Source organism: Bubalus bubalis, chromosome 9, assembly GCF_019923935.1.
Source record: "Bubalus bubalis isolate 160015118507 breed Murrah chromosome 9, NDDB_SH_1, whole genome shotgun sequence".
Lineage (NCBI taxonomy): Eukaryota > Metazoa > Chordata > Mammalia > Artiodactyla > Bovidae > Bubalus > Bubalus bubalis.
The window spans coordinates 70,555,327-70,567,956 of NC_059165.1; the positions used below are offsets into that span (position 1 = coordinate 70,555,327).

The 12,630-nt window shown below is 46.0% G+C and overlaps 1 protein-coding gene across 3 annotated transcripts in view; it reads left to right on the forward strand.

Moving 5' to 3' along the window:
- The window catches only part of ZNF496 (zinc finger protein 496), a 46,881-nt gene extending 34,863 nt beyond the window's left edge, over positions 1–12,018 (forward strand). For 2 of the 3 annotated variants that reach the window (XM_044947700.1, XM_025292853.2), the window contains exons 7-10: positions 689–821; positions 1,323–1,430; positions 2,514–2,627; positions 8,580–12,018. In XM_044947700.1, the coding sequence (XP_044803635.1) occupies positions 689–821; positions 1,323–1,430; positions 2,514–2,627; positions 8,580–9,337 (1,113 nt within the window). In that variant the 3' untranslated portion in view covers positions 9,338–12,018. The remainder of the gene's footprint in view (positions 1–688; positions 822–1,322; positions 1,431–2,513; positions 2,628–8,579) is intronic. The other variant, XM_025292854.2, reaches the window with a different exon arrangement.
- Positions 12,019–12,630: the final 612 nt, after the last annotated feature.

Below are 12,630 nucleotides of genomic sequence, written 5' to 3' on the forward strand. Positions count from 1 at the left end.
TTGATACATTCCCATGGTTCATGACACAAAGTATAAGAAAAGTCTCAATATTACACTTATCTGGGAAGTCCTAGCTCACTCTGCAGAAGCAGCCAATGGTCAAGACTTCTAGGTGGGATCTAGACCATCTTTGCACGATGCTTTTTTCATGTAACAATACACCTTGGAGGGCTTCCTACTCAGGACAAATAAGCTCTTATTTTTTTCTAATACTGGTGATTATGCCTTATAGGATATTCTGCAGCATACATAAACAGTCTTCTGTTGAGAATAAATTTAACTATCATCACTAGTGCTGCAGCAGAGGAGCTCATATAGACCTCATGCTGCACATGTGCAGAATAAACTCAAGAACTGGGATCTCTGCATTACATTTGGGGACATTCTGCATTTGCCTGCTTGGGGTTGTAGATATGCAGCCTCTCCAGCACTGTGTAGGAAGACCTGTCCTACACATCCTTGGCCACCCTGTGAGGTATCCACTGTTTGGATTCTGCCAAACCATATACATCTGAGGGTGGATCTCAGGCTAGAATTGGGGAGACTGTGAGCTCTGGAGCAGCCTCTCTGCTTTGTCTTTATCCCAGCTGTATATGTTGCTAGGGGCTTTGCCTCAGACTCATCTTCTTTCCCACATCCCTCCCCTAGCTTGTGCCTGGATTGAGGTATACTTGTTCTGTGGTTTCAGAACCGGGTTTCTCCTTTCAAGGATATGATCTTCTGCTTCTCAGAAGAGGACTGGTCCCTTCTAGACCCTGCCCAGACTGGCTTCTATGGAGAGTTCATCATTGGAGAAGACTGTGGGGTCTCACTGCCTCCAAGTAAGACTTAACTCAGCTCTCTCCTGAGACCAGGGACCTAGGGGTCCACATCTTACCTCACTGTCCACCCTAATGGGAGGCACCTGTGCACAGCAGTGCCAAGGCCACTCTGCAGATTAACCATTGCTTGGTGCTATCACATGAAAGTTAGGCTTGTTACCTATTTTACATACACAACCAAATATAACTTGTATCCCTTGCATTTACTCTTCTTCTATCGTTCTTATTCTGACTCTTTTCATTGCTGGTTTTCTGATAGGCCTGAAAGAGTTATCCCAAGCCCACAACTTCCCCTTTAGTGTCCCCTCCCCTGCCCTCTCCCTGCTTGCCCTGGTCCTTCCACTTTCCCTGCATGGCCCCTGTTGGTGTTCTTGGTGTGTTGTGTGTCCCTCCAACTTCTTTCTCCTCTACCTGTCTCAGAGTCACCACTGTCCTCCCACCCTGGTTTCCTGTGGGAGCAGAGGCCTGATGAATGCATATCCTTCCCTTTTCTGTGAACAGATGATGCAGCTGCCCAGCTGGATCTCTCCCAGGGAGAAGAGAATGAGCCACGTGTTCCAGAGTTGCAGGACTTCCAGGGGAAGGACATGTCCCAGGTCTCCTACTTGGGTGAGGAATGATACCAGAACTCAGTGTAATGGAAGGCTGCTGCCAGCCAGAAGCAGGCCTGTTCCTTCTGCCACTCTCTGAGCCCTCTGTTACCCCTGGACCATGTCTTGGTAGAATGAATCCTGCCTCATCCCTCATTCCTTACGGAAAGAATGTGGTTTTTCAATTTTCCCAGGTGTGGGGATTGCCCTCTTTCAACCAAGAACTAGGATATAATAGGAATATCTTTCTCCTCCACTGTAAGTAACACCTGGCTTGTGGTAACAACGCAATGACCCCTTTATAAGTGAGGTCAGATAGTCTCCAAAAGTCAGGTAGGAGAAGAGGAGGCCATGCCACCTCTTGGCTGGGCACTGGGCACAGTGCCTCTGGATGCCTCACCTGTCTTCTTCCAGCCACATACTGCAGGAAGTGTAAGGAAACTGAGGCTTGGGGAGGTACTGGGGTTTGGTTGACATGCCACAGCTCAAAAGCAGCATTTCCCACCCCTCTACCCCCACCCCCAGCTTTCCATGTCACCAGAGCTTGTGTTTATAACCACTGTGCTTTAATGCCTTAAGACGCCTGCTTCTTCAGGGGAAAAGCTTTGTACCGTGCCAGCAGTACCCCCAGGCCTCCTTTCTCTTGGGACTTTGAGCTGGCACAGAGCAGATCAGTATTCCACTCGCCACCCACACCTGGAACAAGCAGCCAGGGCCTCTGGTGTGCTCAGTTTCCCATCCCGTCTCTGCCCCAGCAGACTGTCCAGACTGTGTTTATGCAGGGTCTGCATGGACTACTGGAAATCCCACCACGGAAAGTGAAAATGACAGCGTGGATGGCAGTTCCTTGTCCACAGTCAAGTGGACGGGGCAGAACCCAGATGCACGTTCATGCTCTCTAGCTTCAAAACCCATGTTTATGGTGTTGGCCCATTTTGCCTACAGATTCATTTGCTCATCAGACATTAATTTACTGAGTGACTGTCCTGAGAGAGAGCCCAGGCCTGCTCTTGGATCATAGCCTGACATCTCTTAAGATGCCTTTTCCAGGTAGTGCTGCAGCAGGAGGAAAAATGAATTTTTCATTTTCTTCTCTGGAAAGACTTTCCAAGTCTCCAGCCATTCCAGGTAGAAGAAAGAAGAAAGCGGGATGAGCTGCAGGTGCCAGAGTTCCAGACAAGCCAGCAGACAGCACTCCCTCAAAGCACCTGCTCAGGTAAAGGAATTCATAGGAGGGTGTGGGGGTGGGTGCACCTGTGTGTGATGTGTGGGTTGAGTGTGTATATATGTGTGTAGTATGCGGGTGCATGTAGCATGGGGGTATCATGTGTACATGTGCATCCGTGTATGTGTGTGCATGAATGTGGTAATGGCATGTATGCTGTGTGTGTATGTAGTATGTTTGGTGTATTGTGTGTGAGTGTGTATATGTGTGGGGTATGTGGCATGTGTTGTATACATGTGAGCATGCCTGCGGGCATTTATGTATGTGGTACATGTATGTTTATATAATGTCTGCTGTGTTGTATGTGTAAAATTGTGCATATGTGATATATGTGTGTGCATGTGTGTTGTATATGTATATACATCTGTGCTGGTGGTGGTGGGGGTGATGTAGGTTCAGAAATTGAACTTTCTGAAATTTCTGCTGAGAGTTCCTGAGGCTGCTTGCCCTAGCTTTGTTTTTCTAGGATCTTTTCCAGCTGACTCCCAATCTGAGGCCTTCCCCTCCATGCCTTTCTCTTGTGGGTTGGTTGAGGCAGGGTGCTGACATAGTGCTTTTGGACACATGGTCTGCATATTTCTTCTCTGAGCATAAAGACCAGAGTCCCTGGACAGTGTTGCATTTGAAGAACAGGTTAGCAGAATGCTAAAAGGAGGACCACTGGAGAGTGTGCCCAGCAACATTTAGACTCTTGAGTCTCCAGTCCTTACTTAAATCCACTATGTCACAGAGGGTTTTTTGCAAATACAGTGACTCATGCACAATTTGATACCTTTTGGAGGCAAGATTTGTGTGATATTCTGGTATTTCCACCTAGTATCATGCAGAGTTCACAGTCATTTGTATTCACCCCCTATCCTGTGTAAACTAAAGGGATTTTCTGTTTTTGTAAATCTACAGCAGATCTAGGTTGACAGTACTCCCTCCCCACAAGCTTTAATGCCCTGGTTTTCTGAGGAGCCTGCTTCTGCGTGCCGAGGGTGATCGTCCCTGTGTGGCTTATTCCCAGTTCAGCTTGATTCTCAAGATGAAGTTTGAATCCTCTCTGCTTCTGCCTGCTCACAGGAGGTCTCAGCCCTGGCAGCATACTTACAGAATGTGGATTTTCATTACCACAGGGGAGTTTTTACTCTCCCATTGCTGAGCTCTGATACCAAATCTATTTTGAAATGGCAAGAAGCTAAGGCTTGCTATCTATCTAAGATCAGTCAGATGATAGATTGCAGAGAATAGGCATCGTTTTTATTTTGGTAGTTCTTCCCACACTTTCTCACAGCAGGTGAAGGGTCTGCATAGCCACATCCACACTCAACAAAGGATCCTTCCAACCAGTTCCATTTGTGTCAGTCCAACCACACATTATAATGCTACCACTGAGACTGATATCTTTTCTTGTTTATTGTGTTTTTTCTGTGAATTGCCTAGTGAATACTCTTTGGTCCTTTTCTTTTTTCTTCATTTTTTCCCTTCCCCCTTCACATTTGGTAAGCTCTGTGTCTTTATGTCCCAAGCACTGCACCAGTATAAGGTCTTCATGTGATTATATTCATGTATCTTTATGCACCTTCTGAGATAAATACCATCTTAGTCAGCACAGGCTACTAGATCAGAATACCAAAGAGATATGTTCTGTTAAACAGTATAAATTTATTTCTCACAGTTCTGGAGATTGAGAAGTCTGAGATCAGGTCAGCAGCAGATTCAGTGTGTGGTGAGGACTCTCTTCCTGGCTTTTAGTTGGCTTCCTTCTCCCTAATGTGCTCACATGACCTTTCCTTGGTACACAGAACTCTTGTCTCCTCTTATAAAAGTACTAATCCCATCACAAAAGTCCCACCTTCAAAATCTCATATAAACCTAATTACCTTCCAAAGACCCCACTTTACATACCATCACATTGGGAATTAGTGCTTCAGCATACAAATTTTGGAAAGACACAAATCCTTGGCCCATAGTATCAGACTGAGGATCTGAACCCATGTGATTAGGCTCCAGACCCCATGCTCTTTATTCCATATCTGCTTGCCTTTTCCGTGAATTGCCTCCTAAGTGCATGCATTGCGTGCTCAGTCACTTCAGTTATGTCCAACTCTTTGCGACACCATGGACTGTAGCTCACCAGGCTCCTCTGCCTGTGGGATTCTCCAGGCGAGAATACTGGTGTGGGTTGTCATGCCCTCCTTTAGGGGATCATCCCAACTCAGGATCTATCCTGCATCTCCTGTGTCTCCTGCATTGCAGGTGGATTCTTTACTGCAGAGCCACTGGGGAAACCCTGTCCTAATTATTTGTACATAATTCTTACTACTTTTTAACTTTATGTGTCTTTTAGCACATAATTTTTAAATTTTATTTATTTATTTATTTTTGACTGTACTGAGTCTTTATTGCTGCTTGCCAGTTTTCTCTCGTTACAGTGAGCATGGGCTACTCATCATTGTGGTAAATGGGCTTCTCATTGCGGTGGCCTTTCTTGTGGAGCATGGGCTCTAGGCACTCAGGCTTCAGTAGCTGTGGCGCATGGGATTAGTTACCCTGTGACAACATGGCGCTTTCTAAAGAAGGGGTCAAACCTGTGTCCCCCACATTAGCAGGCAGATTCTTAACCACTGGACTACCAGGGAAGTCTGCACAGAAATGTTCTTTTAAAAAACATTTTAAATATGTAAATACAATTATTCATCTCTTTTTTTGTGTATCTTGCTTAAGAAAGCCTCCCCATCCTAACGTTATAAGGATATTTTTGTTATGGTGTCTTTATTTACTTACTTTTTTACGTATAACTTCCTATCCTCCTGCTTCTCTCCTTAGCACCTCCAGCTGACAGGGAATGATTTATTCCCAAGCCACAGCTTACCCTTCTTGAGGAGTTAGCCATCAACCTGGTCATGAGCTTTTTGTTCTTGAAAATACAAAGCAGCCTTTGTTCCTTGGCCTTGGAAGAGCATGGTCATAATCTTAGAACATACCCCTACCCCCACCCCCAGTTAAGCACAGTTCCCCTGAACCTTGGGCTATTTTATCTGTTTTAAATTTTTCTCCTGTAAGATAGAGATAATAGTCAAGTCTACCTTATGGGGTTATTGTTGAAGATTGATACAATACAGGTAAAAGCACGTATAACCAGTAACTTTTCCGTTTTCTCTACTGTTATCCTAACAGTTTAGCTTCTCTCTTGCCTTGCACCTTCCCCCCTGCCCTGCACCTTCCCCCAATCACCCATAATATTATCTCAGTGCTGAGCTGAGACATCCCTAATGTTACTTTTTCTCTGCAGTATTATGGACACACCTCTGTAAGTCTCATCTCATCTACTAGAAATTCTTTACACTGTTGTGTCAGTGGCACACAGCAACATTATTGTTGAATTATTTTCCCCTTTTTAGAAACTTTGCATCCATTTTTAGTCACTTGATCTGGTTTCAGGGGGCTGTCATCCCATATGTGGGCTTCCCAGGTGGCGCTGGTGATAAGGAAACCATCTGCCAATGTAGGAGACCTAAGGCATGCAGGTTTGATCCCTGGGTTTAGGAGATCCCCTGAAGGAGGACATGGCAACCCACTGCAGTATTCTTGCCTGAAAAATCACATGGACAGAGGAGCCTGGTGGGCTACAGTCCATGGGGTTGCAAAGAGTCAGACACGACTATAGTGAGTTAGCACATATGCACAAATCCCATATGTACTACATTAGTCTCCTAGGAATGATATAATAAAGTACTGCAGACTGGGAGGCTCAAACAACAGAAACTGATTTGCTCAACATTGTGGAGGCTTAGAAGATTGAGATCAAGTTTTCAGTAGAGAGGTTTCTCCTGTGGCCTCTCTTCTTGGCTTGCAGACAGCTGTCCTCTCCCTGTGTCTTCGCATGGTCGTCTCTCTGCATGTCTATGTCCTAATCTCTTCTTCCAAGAGGTCTCTTGCATATTATCTCTTGAAAGATCTTATCTCCAACTATAGTCACATTCTTAATTACTGGGGATTATGTATTTTTAGGAGGGTGCAATTCAGCCTGTAATACTTCACCCTCTGTTCCCCCATAATCCATACTTGTTCCTGTTCACTCTCTGTTCTCCCATAATTCATACTACTCATATATAAAATACATCCATTCTATCCCAACATCCCTTAATCTCTTCCAGCATCAGCTCTAAATCCATAACTTAATCTAAATATCATCTAAGAAGAAAGACTGATGGTTCCCAAGAAAGTCTGAATCCTAACAGGGCAAATTCCATTAGATTTTAGGGTTTGAGATTCATCTTTGGCTTAGTGCTTTGTCCACCCTATGCACCTGTGGATGCAGTGGCAGCTCTGTCAACCTCTGAACTGCCTTTGGGGCTGTCTTCCTTTTCTTTCAAGGATAATCCATGTTTGCATCCAGATAGCTCTATTAGTTTATTTTAGAAGTTTGATAGAGGTAGTAGTGTTAGTTGCTCATTCTTGTCCAACTCTTTGACCTCATGGACTGTCTGAAAGCCTTCCTTTAGTTCATCTTCTTTCCTTTTTATTCCAAGATGGATATTCTCAGAAACACTGTTGGCCACCCATGAAATTTACAAGGGTCCAGGCCATCGGACAAGAGGGTCCTCTACAGACCATTCCTGGATTATCTCATCTCCACTCTTGGCTTCTTAGATGCTCGATAGGATCAGTGGTTGTCCTGCCACATGCTTGGTATTCTCTCCAGAACATACTTTCTCATTTTTTGCAGGATAGATAGACTGAAAATTTTCTAAATCTTCAAGTCTTTCCTTCCCACTCCCCCATTTCACATTGTACCCAGTCCCCTCACACTTGTGCTCTGATGTATGGATAAATACCCGCATAGACTCTTCCACTGCCCAGTGTCTCCCCTGCTTGGTATGGTATTGGGTGTTCCTGCTATGTTCTGTCCAGTTTCACCTGCCCTCACTTCCCTAAGCTGCCACAACTCTCCTCCTTCTAGCAGTTAAGTCCAGAATAACCATATTCCTATTATTGTCTCAAAGGACCTGGTACCACTATCCCCCACCCCTGTTTTAGACCTGAGCCTCTCATTTCACAAAAATGAGGAAACAACTGTAAGGAAAGCTGTGTAATGGTCTCTGGGCTACAGGCAAGGACCTCATATCAGGGTCCCCACTGCCCACCCAGCTCCTCCCCACAGTATATCTTTCCAACATCACAGACTCAAGATCCATTGAGCCAGCTTCAGTTAGTTTATAAAGTCCAGTGCATCTTTATGCATTACCACTAGTGGCTGTTGGTTGGCTTCTGATATGATACCGAGAGGGAGATATGACCTTGAGTAATCTGGAGCCTTTGAAAAGCCCTGCCATCACAGCAGGGCTCAATATCACTAGCCCTGAGCCCTTAAGCACGTGACCTGAGTTTGCCTATGTTTATAATGGCAAGTAGTACATTATTGGCTTGTGTCCAGGATCAAATGGCCTTGTGCATGTCAGAAGTCTTGAATAGCCCCTAGGGAATTTAAGTGCCTAGAATATGGTAGCTGGCAGCCTCCTGTCACTGTTTATAAAATACAGGACCCTTCTCTGTCTTAAGGCTTTTAATGCACCCTGACAATTTTTCCCTTGTCTGATTAAGAAAGGTAGAGTTAAATGATGTGTAAATGGTCAAGGCTTACACGGATAGATACAAAGTCTTAGAGCTTGGAGGGATCTCAGTGGCTAGAAAAGAAACGAATAAAAGGACTGGATCTGGGGATTTAGGAGAAAAAGGTAGGGAAGTGAGAGAAGAAAGAGGTATGCAGAATGGGTTAGCAGTGTGGCCCATGCTCCTTGGATTCCTTCTCACAAGACATACCACAGAGATAGCTACAGGGGATTCCTTACAAAAATGTGGGTTTCTGGACCAACGCAGAACCTTCTTCGGTAGGGTTTGCAGGGGCTCAGATGTGGCCTGGGCAGCATCACTGATCACCTTGTTGCTTTCTGGTAGTGGGAGGTGATGCACCATTCCCCGAGAATAGCCTGGATGAGGAGGTGACGATCGAGATTGTGCTGTCCAGCTCTGGAGATGAGGACTCCCAGCTCGGCCCCTACTGCACAGACGAGCCGCGGAGCCCCACAGAGAAGCAGCACAGCCTCCCCATCTCCCACCTGAGCGGCATTGAGGCAGCGGGTGAGGTGCAGACCTCCTCTAAAAAGTCCTACGTGTGCCCTAACTGTGGCAAAATCTTCCGCTGGAGGGTCAACTTCATCCGACACCTGCGGAGCCGCAGGGAGCAGGAGAAGCCACACGAGTGCTCGGTGTGCGGGGAGCTGTTCAGTGACAGTGAGGACCTAGACGGGCACCTGGAGACCCACGAGGTCCAGAAACCTTTTAGGTGCGGTGCTTGTGGGAAGAGCTTCCGCCTCAACTCCCACCTGCTCTCACACAGGCGGATACACTTGCAGCCAGACGGACTAGAGTTAGTGAAGAAGAAAGAACAGGAGGCGTCAGGGACCACGGGTGGGGATTCTGACGACCCGCTGACAAAGGGCAAGGCCAAGCTGCGCTGCCAGTGCTGTGATTGCGGGAAGGTGTTCCAGCGGCCTGAGCACCTGGCCCGGCACCGCAGTAACATTCACATGGACAAGTCCCGGCCCTTTCAGTGCAGGTACTGCGTCAAAAGCTTCTCCCAGAACTCGGACCTCCTCCGCCACCAGCGCCTGCACATGAAGCGCCGGTCCAAGCAGGCTCTGAACTCCTACTGAGTCCGGGGCTTAGCACACATTTTTGCGTGCAGCTCCAGCGTGGGTAGAGTGTATCCCACTTGTGCTTGGTACTGACTAGTTTCAGACTCCCCCAGGACAGAGACCACGTCCTCCTGACCTTTAACTCTCAGGTAGAAACGAGATAGTGGCCAGTTAAGTATTTGCTCTGTCTCTGCTGTGCCGAAAGCCAGGAGAGTGTGTCAGCACCAGCTTTGACTTGCCCGGTGTTTCGGGTCTAAAAGAACCCTGTTCAGTGCTTCCCACGTGGTGGAGGGACTGGGGTACCCCCTACCGCAGGAAACCTTTGAGGAGTCTGTCCCTTGCCAGCTTGCAGTGTACTCCCTTCCTGCCCTGTCTGAATTCCTACCCCATCCTGAGGTCTGGAGGTAATTTCTTCCTACCTGACAGCAGGAAGCTGCAGGTGGGGTGATGGGTTAGGGAAGACAGTAAGGTGGGGCTGGACCTGTTGGCACAAGGGCAGCAGGGCCAAGCACACCAAGCCATGTCACGTCATCAGAAGTCTGTGTCCCAGGCACCATCTGGTCCATAAGAACACCTCAGAATGATCAGATGGCCCTTCCAGGCTCAGAAGCCTTTGTGGGGGACTTTATAGCTTGCCAAAGGGAAGTCTTTCTTTTATGGTGGTGACTGGTTATTGGGAATTGTGAGCTCATTCATGGCAAAGCCCACGTTAAAGCCCACATTTTAATTTGTTTGTTGGCACACACTACAAAGAGTACCTTGAAGGTCCTTGGTGTACTCGGTTGTGGGATAGAAGTGACAGCACCATCATTTGAAAGGCGCTTAACTTTCCCTTCCCCATTGTGTCATGTCTAGGAAAGGAGAGCTCACTCAGGTCCCGTAAAGGAGAGCTCAGGTCCCATGAATGAGAAGTTCTTAGGTCTGGATGAGCTGAGCAGGAGAAACAGAACTTTTGATGAAGTCATTCTATATATATATTAACTTCGTGTGCCAGTTGTATTAATTCCTTAAGGCTGCTGTAACAAAGTACCAAAAGCTGGGTGGCTCAGAACAACAGAAATTCATCATCTCAGTTCTGGAGGCCTGGAGTCCAAGATCAAGGTGTCAGCAAGGTTAGATTCTTGTAAAGGAAGGATCTGTTCCTTGCCTCTCCTTTAGCTTCAGTGATTGCTGACAATTGTTGATGTTGTTTGTCTTGTCGAAGCATCACCCCATCTTCTCCGTCTTTACATGGTGTTCCTGTGTATGTGACTGTCTCCAAATTTCCCCTTTTTATAAAGATACCAGTCATATGGAGTAGGGCCTGCCCTACTGATTCCAGACTGTTCCCATCTTAATTATATCTGCAATGACCCTATTTCCAAAAAAGTTCACATTCTGAGGTACTGGGGTTAGGACTTCAATATGAATTTGGGGGAATGGGAAGACAATTTAACCCACAATACTAGATAATCCTGAGGTTCTGCTGATATTTCTCATTCTCAGATGAATTAGTACAAAGTTGATTTAGCTTACTCTGAGTTCCATTGGAAGCAGAACTCAGATTCAAGATTCTGTTCCCAGAGTGGGGGATCCTCTGCAGGATAGCCTTTAAAGTTCGTAGCCTGGGGTTCTGGACTGGGAGTGACACTGGTAGTGAAGCCTCAAGCAATGAAAACCATCGTCTTGATCCTGAAAGACTGGCCAGGTTGGCTCAGCTCTGTGATGAAAAAGCACGGAAGCTGTGGTGGGTGTATCGATGGCTGAGTCAGAAAGCCGGCTACCAGGCCTGTGTTTTATATTTATATGTCAGGTCCCATTAGCAGGCAGTAAGGCCGGGCAAATGAATGCAAGACCCTTTGCTCTTTGTCACTTCATTATCACATCAAGAGATAACAAAGCCAATGAAATAGTAACAGTTTTACAGTTATGATTTCTGTGCCTGTGTAGATACATCTATATACCCAGGAACAGTAAATAAAATAATTTGATTATACCCTGAACAAGAAATAAACTATTGGGGCTCTTTGTTTTCTAAATAGTTTCCCTCTTGGGTTGACCTTGCCAGAAAAGGGGAAAATATGTATCTTGAAGGACAAGGGAAGAGAAAATTTCAAATAGAGGCCAGATTCTGTGTACATTTGCTCTACCCACCTATGCACTCTTGCCCAACAGTCCCATTAAGGGAGGAAGTTATGAACTCACCCACTTTAGATATTTGTATAAAAGAAGAAAACTGGTCTGTTTAGTATATTTTATCTGTAAAATCAGATCATAAGTAAGAAAGACAAAAGGGGGTGTAACAGAATTGAAACCCATGGGGAGGCTATATATCTGATCAGTACCCACCAAATATTGTGAGGGAGTATCAAATTCACTGACACAAACCTGACCAGGGTACCTAGCTAATCAGAAGTCCACCTTCCCCCTGGATTCAGAAGCCCCTCTGGATGGTGCAGCTCAAATCCCAGGTTCTTCCCATGCAGAGGAACCATTGGGTTCTGGAAAAAGCTTCTCCAGAAGATAGAACCGACCCACTTCACCCTTCCTCCCCTCCCTTCCTGGGTGGCTGGGCAGACAGATGAGCCGTGTGTGTACCTTCCCGTGGATGTTGCAGACCCCACATCCAAAAAATATCTGTCCTCCCTCTTCCTCTGATCCCTTGGCATTGTTCCCATAAATTCACAGGTGCAAAATAAAAATTTGACTTGCTGAACTAATATTCGTGTTTGACTTTTCAATTAAAACAGTATGAGTAGCACAGCTGAGAGAGCTCATCAGTTGGCCTGACAAAGAGAACTTGAGGGCTTCCGTGGTGTCTCAGTGGTAAAGAGTCCGCCTGCCAATGCAGGAGTCTCGGGTTCAGTCTCTGATCTGGAATGATCCCACATGCCACAGCGCAACTAAGCCTGTGTGCCACAACCACTAAGCCTGTGCTCTGGAGCCCGTGCTCCACAGTAAGAGAAGCCACCATAATGAGAACCCTGTGCACCACAACTAGAGAGCAGCTCCTGCTCGCCACAACTGGAGAAGGCCTATACGAAGCAAGGAAAACCCAGCACAGTGAAATAAATACAATTTTTAGAAAAGAACTTGAAGTGGGAGGATGCTGAAAATAGCCCTTCTGGATGTCAGACATCACCTTATAAAACTTTTAGGCCTCAGATAGGTAGTTCTGGTCACCTGATCTGATTACCTCTCTTTTTAGAAGAGAGAGGAAGTAATGACTTATTTTTTTTTAATGTTTTGTTTATTTATATATATATATTTGACTGTACCAGGTCTTAGTTGTGGTATGTGGGATTTTTCTGGCATGCAGGATCTTTAGTTGC